Below are 17,878 nucleotides of genomic sequence, written 5' to 3'. Positions count from 1 at the left end.
AACACAATCATGAATCACACTTGTAAATTGTAATCAAAACCAAACCATGAATGAAAATTGGGAAGCAAAAATTGTCGGTGGTCCAAAGTTCTCACATGCTCACTTCATCCACCGTCCACGTGGCGTCCTCCCCACTGCTCATGACAGCCTCCTTATCTTAGTTCGTACCACACCACACCACACCACTTCCTAATACTATTCCGAGCCTTCAACTATTTGTCCCCTTCGTTCACTTTATTTACAATCGTTGCCCTCCCATAATCAACGGCTGATATTTGGTAACACGAGATCCAGTTTTCACTGGTCATTGGTCAACGATCGACGAGGCAATATCTTTGACGGTCATGATTAGAGCTTTTAAGTACAAGTGTGCTCGTGTCTAATCTTTTCCTTTTTCAGAACCTGCACAAAAGTTTATCCTTTCCACTTTACAGCGGGTGATTATGCTATTCCATGCTTGTCATATGGTCTTTGCCGTACCCAATTAACACCTCATTCCTTTATTTGTTTAATTTTATAGTTGTGCAATGATAATTATGTATTTGAATCAACGTTAGCCGAATTACATTCGATTCAATTTGAGTATAAGCGACGTGATTTATGTTTCCAAAACTGATCTTATAACTGAATTATAGTACATATACACAAAATTGGATCAGTCAGATGAGGAAGCTATCCCGAGTTAATTCTGTCAGACCCGGATCAAACTTGTAGAGTTGATTCTCAAAATTGATTCTCAAACATCTTCAAAACGATGGAGATTCACGTTTGAGACTCTGATCCACATTTGGAGCTCAGATCCAAGTTTAAGAATTGCAACCAAACACACTCGAAATCATGCAACCAAGAGGCTAAACCAATCGTTAGTATAGTCTTATTTTGAAATACTAGCATGTTCCTTCAATGCCATAAACGCCAACGTGTGAGAGAAGAGAGTACCACCCAAGACGCACCACTTGCGGTTAAAGTTTTCATGTGTTTGATATATATTAAATAGAATCCATTCATCTTGGGGGAGTTTGAAGAACCACAAGCAGGATACGTAATTGAAACTGCATTCGTGTAGGACATTCAATGTGTCTTCATTGAGGTGAGAGCATCGTAGGTAAGAAGAGTCATCTGAGATAAATGTTTAGATTTATGTACGTACGTATATTTGATGTAAATTTGATTTACAAACTCATCATCATTGTCTTCTTTTTTTGTCATGACAAAGGTATCTCACTACCGATAGCCTTGAGATTAATTCATTGTCCCATGATCAACGCAATAAGTGATAAAAGTTGACAATGAATTTTTTCATTCACAAAAGTTATAAATTGAATCATCAACCACTTTCTTAAGAGACGAAGTACTGAAAAATTACATCAACCTTTTTGGTTAACTCATTCTTATCATTTTTTGTTTAACCATGAATATCCTCAATTGAAATATTCATATTCAACTCTAGTGCGGTAAAAATTGAAGTTCCCAATTGCTAAATACTAACTTTTTTTTAAAACAAACTTTTTTACTCAAGTATAACAAAATAAAATAATTTTTACTATCAATTATGAAAAGTGGGGCATCAAAAAAGTTTTGCTTAGCTAATTTAAGTATCTTCGTAATCGTGATCATGACACTTGGAGTCTTTTAAAACTTTCTTTGAGCCTTTGACCTTTGAGGTATCTACTGCAAAATTAGGCGTGACATAGATCATTCCAAAATTGCTTGTAAACACGTATTAACGATCATATTAACCTGCCACCATTTGCCTTCCTTTAAACAATGTTTGTAAACATAATTAAAAAAAGAGTTTAATTTTGATGCACCGACGGTGTAAAGTTTTTTTACACCGTCAACCAATCAGATTTCAAGGATGTGAGAAAATCTCTCTTTTCATTTAATTTCATTAATTAACGTGGCACATCCTTGAAATCTGATTGGTTGACGGTGTAAAAAAACTTTACACCGTCGGTGCATCAAACTTTTTCTCTTAAAAAAATTAAAAAACACGTAACCAACCCGTTAATATTATTCTTTCTTCATGGAAACACGAAAGAGATGCTCAGCTCACGTGACATGCTCCCAACGGCTTCTTTCTTTCTTTCTTTCTTCACTCAAATCCCAAACCTTCTTCTCTGATTTTGATTCTTCTCGAACAAACCTCCTAACCATACTTCTATATTACACATCTCAACTGTTTTTAACTTTCGTGAATAAAAATTTAGGTGAAATTGACTCCAATCACTACTTATTATCACTAGGTAGGATATGTTTCTAGAACAACGAATCGGTTATAGTGATTCTTACAGATTGCTAACTGATCAAACATAAATTAATAATGAAATTATGTTGACGCGCATGACAGATGTTAAACACAATGTTCATGACAATGTGTTTAATGTAAAGGAAAATTAAGCCACACTAATTAACGCAGTAAAAACAGTAAAACAATAAAAAGGAATACAGAGAAATGTAACCCAGTTCGGTGCAACGCCACCTACATCTGAGGACTTCCACCCGAGAAAGCAAATATACTATTAGTAATATTGGTACACCTAGACTTAGATGAATAAGCTCCTTGTTCAAAGCCTTCCTACCTAATGCTATGTACCCAGTGTTTTATGGTTAGCCTCTCCCCTAAGTATGAGAGTGTAACACCCCGATTTCGGTGGCGTCACTTTAGTAACTCGAAAATAAAATAAAGTAAAGTGGAAAAGCAGGTATTTTTTTTTTGTTTTGTTTAAATAAAAAGACTTGTCGAAATAAAGACTCAACCCAATCGCGATTAACAGCGATTAATATACAATACAAGCACAGCCCTCGCTGCAACTAAAAACATCGTCACGAGTGTCCTCAAGTGACGGAAAGTAACATCAAGTAACTAAAAGTGTTGCCCAACGGCAAACAAGTGCGACTCATAAATAGAGTCATAAGTTTTATAAATACAGTCCTTCGAAAAGTAAGTCAGCCCAAAACGGCTTCCAAAAAGACTTCTTACGTCCGACTACACCATGCGATTCCCATCAACGGAGAACCACACCGAAAAGCAATCTGTCGGAAACTACCCTGTCCCAAAAGTACAAATGACGATTCAGAGCTATGACACTAACACCCAACCTTAGTAGGCTCTAAACACCCATACCCTATGCTTCCATCATCGACCCTCATCTGGTCATGCATTCAGTCCGGGTCCTCGTCGAAAGCTTCAGTAATAATCATTACGCTCCTGGTCCTCCTCAAGTGACGAGTCATCACGAATCGACTGACGGACGCCTGGCAGCAGGCCGACCGCCCAAACACAAACATACAAACAAAGCCAAGGCGCTAGGGTCAACTCACGGAATAAAATAGATAATACAAACAACATGTGAAGAATAAGGGGGTATATATATATATATGTTGTATATCTACATGTAATTTATGTATTGCCTACCCTAAGGTATATACATAGCATGTTATCAAGGCTCTAATAAACAATTCGATATCTGCTATCTCAACAGTTCAATAAACAATGACTCAATAAATCAGTAGGGGTGCATGTATGCATGCAATGTCAACTCAGAAGATTATCCCAACAATTAGGCATGTCAAGTCGATCAAACCCCTTGGGTTGAACATACGGACTCGCACACGCAACTCCCACAATTAGGCATGTCGAGTCGATCCAACCCATCGGGTTGAACATACGGACTCGCACATGCAACGAATGACAACGCCAAGTCGGTTCACTCAAAAGAGTCGAACATACGGACGTTGCGCGTGTCCAATGACTACCGCCGAATCGATCCAATCCATCGGATTGAACATACGGATCCGCGCGTGTCGAAAAGTTGTCGCTGAATCGATCCAATCCCTCGGATTGAACATACGGATTCACGCGAGGTAAAATGGCAATCGCTGAATCGATCCAATCCATCGGATTGAACATACGGACTCACGCGTGCCTGAGTGACTACCGCCGAATCGATCCAATCCATCGGATTGAATATACGGATTCGCGCGTGTCAACAATTATTGCCGAATCGGCCCAACCCGTCGGGTTTGGACATACGGACTCGCGCCACAAAGTCGAAGATACACCCTTGGTGTTCTTCGTGAAGGCCCAGTCTTCTGACCGTCCCAAACCCCAAACATATGCATAATGCAATATGGTTAACAAAACATCGAATCGTCCTCACACGTACGAGTTTAACCACAAGTCTCAATTTAAAAGGACCCGAAGATCAAAGTCGTCTTGCGACTAGGCTGTGAAAAGCCGGAGTACATATTGCACTCAGTGACATTTCCATGGTCACTATGGTTCATCCTCGTGACGACCATCAAATCATCTCAAGTTCAAGGCTTTTCGACTATTTCCCGTTTTTCACAATCATTTCCAAGTCTTAAATTTTCCTAAAGGTCTCGTTAATTAATCAAAGCATTTCAAGTGGAGTTAATCAAGTTATGAGGTTTATTATCGAAATCCAAGTTCCATAAATTCTCAAGTTCCAAATTCCAACTATTCAAAGTTTCCCAAATCCCCCAAATATAATCCCCGGAAAAGTCTAAGTGTTCAAAGAGGGCTAGATCTCAGACCTAAGGTCAGGACATGCCTAGGGTTTCCTCTCAACCCGAAAGATCAACAACATCAACTCAAATGTCCTACGCTCCGCAATCGCGTCAACACGCACAATTCGATATCAATTCAACAATATTCAGCTCTAAAGAGCGATGCAATAAGAGTATGGTGCGGGAATCATAAGACAGAAACCAATAAACGGCCGAAGCCTCTCAGAAAACGGAGACACACGTCTCATATAAGTTCACTCGGCCAAAGCCTCCAGAAAAAAACTTTCCAATTTCAAACGATCAACAATACCCAAGCAATATTCAATAACAAGCAATATTCAATATCAAGCAATATTCAAGTCGAATTTATCGACGCCTATAAATCATTAGCTAGTAAGTAAGTTGCCCTAACCTCGAGTTGTTCTGGTCTCGCGGTGCAGGTCTCGCTCACAAGCTTGTTCAGTCAATCCCAAAGTTTCCACAATTGAACCTTTGAGCAAGCAAAGCAATAATGAATCAAAACAAGTCGATACAGTCGAAACAATCCTAACTAATGTTCGACGAAGCTCAAGAAGCTTCAGAGTACAACATTTAGGCACGAATGGAAGGGCTTTCCCCGAATGGAAGAGTTTTGACTCGATTCAAGTTTTGTACAAAAACACTTTATTCGCTAAAACGTGCATAACTCGAGCTACAGAACTCGGAATGACACGAAACCGGCGCCAAAATTTCGACAATTGAAAGAGCTACGCAATGGCTCAGGTCATAGAGACCCGAAAATTATTTTTGGACACGGTACCCAAGCAAATAGGTTTCGGCCACTATAGAAAATAGGGTTTTCGAACTTTTTCTTCGATCTAAATCAATTCCAAGGTATTCTTAGGCGATATCTAGGCCAGGGAAACTCTCAGAAAAATTATCGGGTCGAAAACTGTCGCAGGGGTATTTTGGTCATTATTTTCAGCTCAGAATTTCAAAATTGGAATTTCGAAAAACAAATTGGATGGGATCGATCCTAACGACATTTATAACAACTAATCCTACTAAAGCTAAGCTCAGTCGTGAATTTCCAGCTTAAAGAACGGAACTTTACCCAGAAATGGGTTTTTCCAACAGAAATTGATCCCGCGGCATTTCGGCGACAATCAGCAGAAAACAACCGGATATTCACGCTCTAGAGCACGTAGGCAATAAGTTTAGACACTAAAATCAGCTTATTTGGACAGTTTTACAAAAAGCTCAAAACTTTGAGCACAGAAAGACATAGAAAAAGTCGACAGATCTGACGATCAGAAGTGAGGGATAGCATCAGTACCTCGATGTCTACGCGTAGCAACGAACGGAACGACGATCGGTCAAGAATTGGAAAAATCACTTTTCTTCCTTTTTCCTCTTCAATGTCTCGGCCGTGTGTGTGTGTTTGTGAATTTTTTTGTTTTTTTTTCATTTTTCATACTATATATAGGAAATGGGAAATGCAGAAAAATGAGAATTTCGCGATTCCGATTTTTCCTACTGATTCCAACGTATTTTAGACACGATATTCTTCCCGCTGAATCTTCTAATTCTCCAAAGAAATATCAGTATGATTTTTGGTTTTCGAGGCTTGTTTTTAATGTTTACCGGCTTAAAAATGCACTTTATGCACTTTATGCTTTTGACCTCGGATGCAGAAACTTCCTTCTGAAGAAAGATTCGGAACGTCGATTAGAGTGGGCATGCGCGGATGAAATCTTTATTTGAAGCTCCGAATAGAAAAAGTCTTCATCGTCCGTCGATTTTAGGGTTTTTGAACTATCAGGGATTCCGTTTCGGCAAACTTCCGAGAATTGGAATTTGACGTTCGTACATTCCAGGGTTTCGCATCGAAATACTTGTTTACTGACGAATAAGAGAAATTCTAACATTTCTCTGAAGATTTTTGGAATTAGTTTCCATCGCGTCCTAAAGTGTAAATTAGCTATTTACTAGTGTCTTTGACCTAAGATTAGGCGAATGTTAGTCGTGCTATACTTTTATCGGTTTTGATACAATCCTTGAACTTTTCCTGAACCTTCTCCTTCATAAATTTATTTCATCCAATAAACTCTTGTTCAGGTTTCCCTTCACGATACATCGAACTTATTCGTTAATAAGGAATTTCACTAATTTATTCTAAGCTTAAAATCTTGGGTCTCACATTACTACCCTCCAAAAAGAAAGTTTCGACCTCGAAACTTACGGTTCAGTAGAAATTCCGGATACTGTTCTTCGATCTGTTCCTTAAGCTCCCATGTAGCATCGCATATGTCCTTGTTCCAAATGATTGTCACCAACACAATCTCTACTCCCCTCAACTGTTTTATCCTTGTGTCACCAATGCTAATTGGCGGCGTTTTCGAAAGACAGTTCATCTTTCAGCTCTATGTCGTCCGGCTCGACCACTCGTGTCAGTTCTGTATTGGAAATAATATTGGTTGGCACTCCGTGCAATCGCACAGCCTTATCCACTTGCTCATTTACTTTCGTTCGTCCGATATTCTGCTTAAAACTCGTACACCTCTGCCATTCCAGAGTGAATGTTCAACTTGTCCTTGTGATCTTCACTCATGTTTCAAAACTTAACTCGATCGCTCTATAACTCATAGACGAACAATTCCCTTGGAATCTACTAGTCCATTAATCATTACCTCTATCTTCGTAACTATCCTTATTCGCACCCTGAAATCAATCTTCTACTTAGTCATCATTCAAATTAAAACTCGACTTGAGTCTTGATACCTTGTGCATCGCTAGACCCAATCCCTTTTGAACATCCATTCATCAGCAACTTATAAGCTAATCATCATATCAATATCTTACAATCCATCATTGTCACCTCCCCTTTTTCGAGACTTCCCTTACTCAAACCATAAAACCAACCTTCACTAATTCACAACCCACTTTACAATTACCTAAAATCCTTAACACTTCCCCCAAATCCGAACTTATTCCCTAGAAGATCAAATCATAACTTACTTCGGGAAACTTAACTAGTCATTTTATCATCCGATCCCTCAACATTCTGAGGTTTAACTACAATCGTTAATGCTAACACCACTAACTCTCCTATTCGAACATGATTTTCACCTCCCAAGGTCAATCTTAACCCTAAGATCCTCACTTAACTTAGTGAAATTCACTTGCTACCCTAGCATGCAACATCGAAATCCATAACAAAGCTCCATTCATTCTTAGACTCTAAGAAATTTGTCCACATATAACAACCTCAAGTATTCATCTTAATACTAACTCTTTATTTCCGTAACTAGATCGTCCTCCAATCAATCCGATACTTAGTCTCTCGATCAAAACCTGACAAACCTTGAGTCCTACGCACTTGAGACAAGAATTCATAGACTTAAAACCTAAACTTTCACCAAGTTTGGACCTCAAATGTCCTTTAATTCTTCAATACTTCTTAAATGAATATCCATTTCTTAAACTATAACTCCTCCCCAAAGGAAATCAATTACTTAACAAAAACTTTACTTCCCGACTCCACTAATCCTCGATCCAATCAAATTAATCTTACCAATCCATCTATCAAAGTCCATTGCCAGTTCTGATTCCGAATATCACCCCCTCAATATTAAGTTGATCAGGCCTAATACATCGAAGGTGAAGATTTAGAAAAACCCACTGGAACAGTCGATGAGTTCCTAACATCCAGTAGTCACAGAGATCTTGATATTAAATCCTCAATGATGCCGCTACGGAACTACACACTCTCGACACCATACATATACTATCCATACGGAATCTCCCTGAGATTCATCCTTCAGCTTCTAGCTTCTTTGTTAAACACATCGGTGCAAGACTACTTTTCTAGGCTTAACGTGTTATTCTAAACCTCATGTAACTTCTATAGTTTAAACACGAGCAACGGTCAAATAAAGTACTATTAGGCGTAATAACTATAAGGTCAAAGCTTAAACAATATAAGTAAAATAGGTACGTTGCATGTGCTACGAGAGTATTGGAGCGTATTGTACTAGAATGAGAAAGGATGGTTAGAAGGTTACCATCGTTCTTACGCTCTCCTCTGATTAACCCATTAGCACCTTCAATTCCTTCACAGTCCATGATATAAACTCTTCCTCCAGTAGCAGGGCGCTTTCCTTTCACAGCATTAATAGTTGGCTCCACCTTGTGTGCCCTACAATCGACGGCCACATGCCCTGGCTGGTTGCAATTGAAACATCGAGGCCCTTGGTTCAGACATGCATTAGCATAGTGTCCGTTCTTTCCACACCTGAAACATGTCACCTCTGGGTGTGCTGATTGGCTTCCTACCCCTGGAGTGGCAGTAGTCAAAGGCTTATAAGATCTTGGGGTAAAACTTCTCCCCTCTGGATGCTGATACGGCCTCCTCTGTTTGAATTTACCTCTTCCTTTATAGTTCTGAGGACCTGACCTTACTGGTCCTCCATTTCCAGCACGATTCAACCTCTTGTTCTTCATTAACTCCACTTCGGTGGCTTTCTCAACCAAGGACTGGAAGCGCATGATTCCCAACGGTTTCACTGAGTCCTCAATGTCAGGCCTCAGCCCATTCACAAAGCGTTTGCACATGTAGGGTTCATCGACCCCATTGCGGAAGAATCGGAAGTGTTTGGCCAACGATTCCAGCTTAGCAGCATATTCCGGAATGGACATGCTACCCTGACGAAGAGTCAGAAACTGTGCCTCACGCTCGTCACGGGCACTATCTGGAAAATACTTCTCCAGAAAAGCAGCACGAAATGAAGCCCAGTTCACTTCCACATTATTTGCTTCCATCATTCCTCTGGTACCCCTCCACCAGTACTCAGCATCGCCCAGCAGCAGATAAGTTGCCAGGCCCACCTTAGCCCCTTCGGCGGTATGCAGTACCCCCAAAATCTTTTCAATCTCTTGGATCCATAGGTCCGCTCTGTCTGGGTCAGTCCCACCCGTGAACTTGGGCGGATCCTGTCGCCTGAAATCAGTCAGCCCCCTATTCTGGTCTAGGGCTACCTCCCTCTCACGCTTATGACGCTCACGTTCAGCCTTGTCAGCACGCCACTGAGCGTTCTCCGCAGTTTGATTTGTCATTGCCTGGGCCATAGCAGTCATTGCCCCAGCGAGTTGGTTCATGTTCACCATGTTCTGTTTAGTTAAACAAACAGTTAGTACTAATCATAAGATAGCATCTAACATAACTATACAATATGATTAAGCACTAACTTCAATCAATTCTAAGCAAAAAATCGCTCGGCAGACAATCAATTTTCACTCTTTGCAGAGTCACACAACCTAGCACAGAAGACCTATTCCCCAAAGACTCCCGAAAGACTCGACAAGCTCTGATACCACAATGTAACACCCCGATTTCGGTGGCGTCACTTTAGTAACTCGAAAATAAAATAAAGTAAAGTGGAAAAGCAGGTATTTTTTTTTTTGTTTTGTTTAAATAAAAAGACTTGTCGAAATAAAGACTCAACCCAATCGCGATTAACAGCGATTAATATACAATACAAGCACAGCCCTCGCTGCAACTAAAAACATCGTCACGAGTGTCCTCAAGTGACGGAAAATAACATCAAGTAACTAAAAGTGTTGCCCAACGGCAAACAAGTGCGACTCATAAATAGAGTCATAAGTTTTATAAATACAGTCCTTCGAAAAGTAAGTCAGCCCAAAACGGCTTCCAAAAAGACTTCTTACGTCCGACTACACCATGCGATTCCCATCAACGGAGAACCACACCGAAAAGCAATCTGTCGGAAACTACCCTGTCCCAAAAGTACAAATGACGATTCAGAGCTATGACACTAACACCCAACCTTAGTAGGCTCTAAACACCCATACCCTATGCTTCCATCATCGACCCTCATCTGGTCATGCATTCAGTCCGGGTCCTCGTCGAAAGCTTCAGTAATAATCATTACGCTCCTGGTCCTCCTCAAGTGACGAGTCATCACGAATCGACTGACGGACGCCTGGCAGCAGGCCGACCGCCCAAACACAAACATACAAAAAAAGCCAAGGCGCTAGGGTCAACTCACGGAATAAAATAGATAATACAAACAACATGTGAAGAATAAGGGGGTATATATATATATATATATATATGTTGTATATCTACATGTAATTTATGTATTGCCTACCCTAAGGTATATACATAGCATGTTATCAAGGCTCTAATAAACAATTCGATATCTGCTATCTCAACAGTTCAATAAACAATGACTCAATAAATCAGTAGGGGTGCATGTATGCATGCAATGTCAACTCAGAAGATTATCCCAACAATTAGGCATGTCAAGTCGATCAAACCCCTTGGGTTGAACATACGGACTCGCACACGCAACTCCCACAATTAGGCATGTCGAGTCGATCCAACCCATCGGGTTGAACATACGGACTCGCACATGCAACGAATGACAACGCCAAGTCGGTTCACTCAAAAGAGTCGAACATACGGACGTTGCGCGTGTCCAATGACTACCGCCGAATCGATCCAATCCATCGGATTGAACATACGGATCCGCGCGTGTCGAAAAGTTGTCGCTGAATCGATCCAATCCCTCGGATTGAACATACGGATTCACGCGAGGTAAAATGGCAATCGCTGAATCGATCCAATCCATCGGATTGAACATACGGACTCACGCGTGCCTGAGTGACTACCGCCGAATCGATCCAATCCATCGGATTGAATATACGGATTCGCGCGTGTCAACAATTATTGCCGAATCGGCCCAACCCGTCGGGTTTGGACATACGGATTCGCGCCGCAAAGTCGAAGATACACCCTTGGTGTTCTTCGTGAAGGCCCAGTCTTCTGACCGTCCCAAACCCCAAACATATGCATAATGCAATATGGTTAACAAAACATCGAATCGTCCTCACACGTACGAGTTTAACCACAAGTCTCAATTTAAAAGGACCCGAAGATCAAAGTCGTCTTGCGACTAGGCTGTGAAAAGCCGGAGTACATATTGCACTCAGTGACATTTCCATGGTCACTATGGTTCATCCTCGTGACGACCATCAAATCATCTCAAGTTCAAGGCTTTTCGACTATTTCCCGTTTTTCACAATCATTTCCAAGTCTTAAATTTTCCTAAAGGTCTCGTTAATTAATCAAAGCATTTCAAGTGGAGTTAATCAAGTTATGAGGTTTATTATCGAAATCCAAGTTCCATAAATTCTCAAGTTCCAAATTCCAACTATTCAAAGTTTCCCAAATCCCCCAAATATAATCCCCGGAAAAGTCTAAGTGTTCAAAGAGGGCTAGATCTCAGACCTAAGGTCAGGACATGCCTAGGGTTTCCTCTCAACCCGAAAGATCAACAACATCAACTCAAATGTCCTACGCTCCGCAATCGCGTCAACACGCACAATTCGATATCAATTCAACAATATTCAGCTCTAAAGAGCGATGCAATAAGAGAATGGTGCGGGAATCATAAGACAGAAACCAGTAAACGGCCGAAGCCTCTCAGAAAACGGAGACACACGTCTCATATAAGTTCACTCGGCCAAAGCCTCCAGAAAAAAACTTTCCAATTTCAAACGATCAACAATACCCAAGCAATATTCAATAACAAGCAATATTCAATATCAAGCAATATTCAAGTCGAATTTATCGACGCCTATAAATCATTAGCTAGTAAGTAAGTTGCCCTAACCTCGAGTTGTTCTGGTCTCGCGGTGCAGGTCTCGCTCACAAGCTTGTTCAGTCAATCCCAAAGTTTCCACAATTGAACCTTTGAGCAAGCAAAGCAATAATGAATCAAAACAAGTCGATACAGTCGAAACAATCCTAACTAATGTTCGACGAAGCTCAAGAAGCTTCAGAGTACAACATTTAGGCACGAATGGAAGGGCTTTCCCCGAATGGAAGAGTTTTGACTCGATTCAAGTTTTGTACAAAAACACTTTATTCGCTAAAACGTGCATAACTCGAGCTACAGAACTCGGAATGACACGAAACCGGCGCCAAAATTTCGACAATTGAAAGAGCTGCGCAATGGCTCAGGTCATAGAGACCCGAAAATTATTTTTGGACACGGTACCCAAGCAAATAGGTTTCGGCCACTATAGAAAATAGGGTTTTCGAACTTTTTCTTCGATCTAAATCAATTCCAAGGTATTCTTAGGCGATATCTAGGCCAGGGAAACTCTCAGAAAAATTATCGGGTCGAAAACTGTCGCAGGGGTATTTTGGTCATTATTTTCAGCTCAGAATTTCAAAATTGGAATTTCGAAAAACAAATTGGATGGGATCGATCCTAACGACATTTATAACAACTAATCCTACTAAAGCTAAGCTCAGTCGTGAATTTCCAGCTTAAAGAACGGAACTTTACCCAGAAATGGGTTTTTCCAACAGAAATTGATCCCGGCGGCATTTCGGCGACAATCAGCAGAAAACAACCGGATATTCACGCTCTAGAGCACGTAGGCAATAAGTTTAGACACTAAAATCAGCTTATTTGGACAGTTTTACAAAAAGCTCAAAACTTTGAGCACAGAAAGACATAGAAAAAGTCGACAGATCTGACGATCAGAAGTGAGGGATAGCATCAGTACCTCGATGTCTACGCGTAGCAACGAACGGAACGACGATCGGTCAAGAATTGGAAAAATCACTTTTCTTCCTTTTTCCTCTTCAATGTCTCGGCCGTGTGTGTGTGTTTGTGAATTTTTTTGTTTTTTTTTCATTTTTCATACTATATATAGGAAATGGGAAATGCAGAAAAATGAGAATTTCGCGATTCCGATTTTTCCTACTGATTCCAACGTATTTTAGACACGATATTCTTCCCGCTGAATCTTCTAATTCTCCAAAGAAATATCAGTATGATTTTTGGTTTTCGAGGCTTGTTTTTAATGTTTACCGGCTTAAAAATGCACTTTATGCACTTTATGCTTTTGACCTCGGATGCAGAAACTTCCTTCTGAAGAAAGATTCGGAACGTCGATTAGAGTGGGCATGCGCGGATGAAATCTTTATTTGAAGCTCCGAATAGAAAAAGTCTTCATCGTCCGTCGATTTTAGGGTTTTTGAACTATCAGGGATTCCGTTTCGGCAAACTTCCGAGAATTGGAATTTGACGTTCGTACATTCCAGGGTTTCGCATCGAAATACTTGTTTACTGACGAATAAGAGAAATTCTAACATTTCTCTGAAGATTTTTGGAATTAGTTTCCATCGCGTCCTAAAGTGTAAATTAGCTATTTACTAGTGTCTTTGACCTAAGATTAGGCGAATGTTAGTCGTGCTATACTTTTATCGGTTTTGATACAATCCTTGAACTTTTCCTGAACCTTCTCCTTCATAAATTTATTTCATCCAATAAACTCTTGTTCAGGTTTCCCTTCACGATACATCGAACTTATTCGTTAATAAAGAATTTCACTAATTTATTCTAAGCTTAAAATCTTGGGTCTCACAGAGAGTCTCTGTCACTTTCTCTCAATCACTGTCACATTGATTAACCATTACAATAACGATATGCAGGGTTCTAAATTGCGGACCGCAACACATGTTGCGGCCGCAATATTGCCGTTGCGGAGCGCACCGCAACCGCATCGGGCCGCAATTGTGGTGAGATTTAATTTCTCCCGCAACACCCGCAACATAACCGCTTTTACCCCGCAACACCCCGCAATAGAACCGCTTTTACCCCGTAACATTCCGCAATAGAACTGCATCGGCATATCAGTTGGTTAGATCGACATTTCCGGTGGTTGGAACAAAGTTTTTGGAGTTCAGAACGACATTTCCGGCGGCTGGGATGTGGTGGCCGTTGTAAGCAATAGTGAAGATGAGAGAAAATAATGGTGAAGAGGATTGCGTTTATGGGGAAATCGGGGAGGTAAAGAGAAAGAACAGAGGCTTGCGTAGGTGAGTCTGGTGGGGTTGGAACGGATCTGTTTTTGAAGGGAAGGGAAAGGAAATTCATCCTATGTTGCCATGCCTTTCACCTCTGCACTGTATCTTGAGTCAGTTCCTATTTTTTCTCTTCCCATGTTTTCTCTCTGGTTCTGTTTCTTTTCTGTTGTTTATCTTCCCTCTCTAGTCTCTTCATCTCTTCCTTCTTGTGTCTATACTAGTATACTCTATATTGTTCTATTGTTAAATCTAATTAAAAATGATAATTAGAATGATGTAAAATGTTCAAATTAAATAATAATTTGTTAAATATTATAATAAAATAAACAATGATAATAATTATGGTGTTTTTCTACAAATTGTGCGAAGATAAAATAAATTCATGCCGCAATGGCCGCAATATGCATCGCAGTGACCGCAATGTCCGCAACCGCAACCGCATCCGCCACCGCAACCGCAATTTAAAACCCTGACGATATGAGATTGAAGAAATTACAACTCAATTAAAACAAACCAACTCTATGCCTTGTGATTGTCAATGGTAGCATTAGAGTGGTGTACACAAAACAAAACCCTAAAAACACAATTATTTGGTGCCCAACGCAAACCTAGTAACTAGTGTTAAGTCTCCTTAATTAGTCGTTCTTCTGTCGGCCTTGATCTTAATGGGCTTGAACGAAAATAAAGTCCATCAACTAAATATGTAACAAACCTTTGACATATTTTCTCCACAAGCTAAAAGCAGGAACAAATCTCTCTTTAGAAAATTTGTTCACATAATAAAACAATCACCCAGATTAAATCTGTGATAAATCTTTTAAAGCAGCAACATATCTTATCAAATAAGATTTGGAGACAATTTAAACAAAATTAAATCTTCTTCGCTGGATATATTTCCAGATATATATACGTTCCTTACCAAATGAGATCCTTAACAACTCTTTGTCACTACTCATTTCCAAACAGTGGCATATACCGTAATAATCTCAAAACCCAAGCCCAGTGTCGTTCAACTACCTTATTAGTACCTCTTTTGCCTCCCCTTTCTCCACTCTACTTCACCCACCACACTTCTTCTCCGACTCAGATCTCACCTCGACAATGCAGCTGCTCCGCCCGGCAACCATGGCGGCTCTCGCGGCAGCGCTGCTCCTCCTCACCATGGCTTCTACCACCACAAACGCCCACAACATCACCGGCATTCTCGCCAAGCACCCCGAGTTCTCCACCTTCAACCACTACCTCACCCTCACCCACCTCGCCGCCGAGATCAACCAACGGACCACAATCACCGTCTGCGCCGTCAACAACGCCGCCATGGACGACCTCCTCTCAAAACACCCATCAATCACCACCGTCAAGAACATCCTCTCCCTCCACGTCCTCCTCGACTACTTCGGCGCCAAGAAGCTCCACCAGATCACCAACGGCACCGCCCTCGCCGCCACAATGTACCAAGCCACCGGCACCGCCCCGGGCTCCGCCGGATTCGTCAACATCACCGACCTCCGCGGCGGGAAAGTCGGATTCGGCGCCGAGAACAACGACGGCACCCTCTCCGCTTCGTTCGTCAAATCCGTAGAGGAAATCCCCTACAACATCTCCATCATCCAGATCAGTAAGGTTCTTCCCTCCGCCGCAGCAGAAGCCCCTGCACCCGCACCCGCTCAGCAGAATCTCACCGCCATTATGTCCAAGCACGGTTGCAAGATCTTCGCCGACACTCTCTCCGCCACGCCGGACGCGTACTCAACCTTCACCGACAACCTCGACGGTGGGTTAACCGTTTTCTGCCCCGTCGACGACGCATTCAAGGCGTTCCTACCCAAGTTCAAGAACCTCACCGCCGCCGGGAAGGTCTCGCTGCTGGAGTTTCACGCTGTTCCGGTTTACCAGTCCATTGCTACGCTGAAATCCAGCAATGGGGTTCAGAACACGCTCGCCACCGACGGCGCCAACAAGTACGACTTCACCGTACAGAACGACGGCGACAAGGTCACGCTCAAGACCAGGGGAGTCACCGCCAGGATCATCGACACGCTTATCGACGAGCAGCCCCTCGCGATCTTCGCCATTGACAAGGTTCTACTCCCCAAGGAGCTCTTCAAGGCTGCGGAGGCGCCGTCGCCTGCTCCGGCGCCGGAGCCTTCTGCTGCGGACGCTCCTAAGGCGGCGAAGAAGAAGAAGAAGCCGAAGACGAAGGCGGCTGATGCACCCGCAGATGATAGCTCCGACGCGCCTGCTGATTCGCCGGATGATGCCGCCGATCAGACCGCCGACGACAGTAACGGCGCCGTTAGGTTTGACGGCGGCGGCGTTGTCATGGGTTTGGCTTTAATGGTTGGTTTTCTACTGCTGTGAACTTAGAGTAACACCGTAACTCGACTTTTACTTATATTTATTTGTTTTTTTTTTTTGAGATATTTCTAGCTTTTTCTTTTAGTTAGGAAAAAATAAAAGGAATTTTATATGCTATTCCTTTTTATTTTCCTTTCTTTTTTATAATTTTGGGTTGCAGCAGGTGTGTGGATTTTTATTTTTATCTGATTTTTATTATTGTACTTGATAATTGTTGTAATTTTGGTGGTTTGAGCTGAAAATGTTAATGTTAAGTGTTAACATTTGTTTACTTTTTAAGTTTCTTTTCTCCTTTTCCAATTCATGATAATGTAGCAGTTTGTTTGAGATTTGCCATGCAACAAATGCAAGTGCTGTTGACATTAATGCAAGTATGACATGTGAAGTTGAAAGTTGGAACTTTGTAATTAGTTGAGCGCTTTTAGGTTGATTTGTGATTGTGGTTATGATAGGGATGGGATGAAAATGAAATCATGCAACCAAAGAGTACTCAAACTCTTCAACACCACACTTTTGATGATCACATAATTGACGATCATCTTTTCAACGACCAAGATTCACCTTAGATTGACTACTCTCTCCGATCATAGTCGCCCTAGAAAGAGATTTGTGTGATCGTCCCTCTGCGACTACTACCTAAATATGAACCCAAGGTGTCTGCGCCACCTCACCATCTTCCTCAACTTAGCAAAAGGCGTAGGGAGCTCAAGAGCCATGTCTCGATCACGAGGAACCCCAACCATCAGATCTATGAAGATAGTAGAGAGCTCAATGACTAAGATTCACCTAGAATAAGGTTCAAGCGGATACACAAATCTTATCATGTCTTAGAGAAGTTTCCAAACCACTAATTTGGCATCAAATTGTCTTTACAAGAACCCCTCATGAGCTTGATGACGGTATACGATCTCAGGATCCTTTCTTCCCTCTCCTTAAGCTCTCCTCGATCCCTCCCACACTAGAGTTCAACCATTCCTTTTCAATGATTTGATCGACCCGATCAATAGACTTAAAATTGGGGTGTCTTTCTTTCTTTTCTTATTTATTTTTTGAGAATTTTTTTTTGTTGCAAAGTTGGAACCCCATGTGTTCTTCGAATTT

General features: G+C 41.4%; 1 protein-coding gene across 1 annotated transcript; it reads left to right on the top strand.

Annotated features, from left to right (window-relative positions):
• The first annotated feature begins 15,376 nt into the window (after nt 1–15,376).
• LOC130723416 (fasciclin-like arabinogalactan protein 1) lies at nt 15,377–17,048 on the top strand. The gene has a single exon (XM_057574462.1). The coding sequence runs from the start codon at nt 15,521–15,523 to the stop codon at nt 16,778–16,780; it is 1,260 nt and encodes a 419-aa protein (XP_057430445.1). The 5' UTR covers nt 15,377–15,520; the 3' UTR covers nt 16,781–17,048.
• Nucleotides 17,049–17,878: the final 830 nt, after the last annotated feature.

This window comes from Lotus japonicus, chromosome 6, assembly GCF_012489685.1.
Source record: "Lotus japonicus ecotype B-129 chromosome 6, LjGifu_v1.2".
In the NCBI taxonomy this organism is placed as follows: domain Eukaryota; kingdom Viridiplantae; phylum Streptophyta; class Magnoliopsida; order Fabales; family Fabaceae; genus Lotus; species Lotus japonicus.
Note: the sequence above shows the minus strand (reverse complement) of the source record. Positions and strands in the feature narration are given on the sequence as shown.

What these genes read in the sequence shown, in the direction of transcription:
- LOC130723416 (XM_057574462.1), top strand. Translation starts at nt 15,521, where the DNA reads ATGCAGCTGCTCCGCCCGGCAACCATGGCGGCTCTCGCGGCAGCGCTG.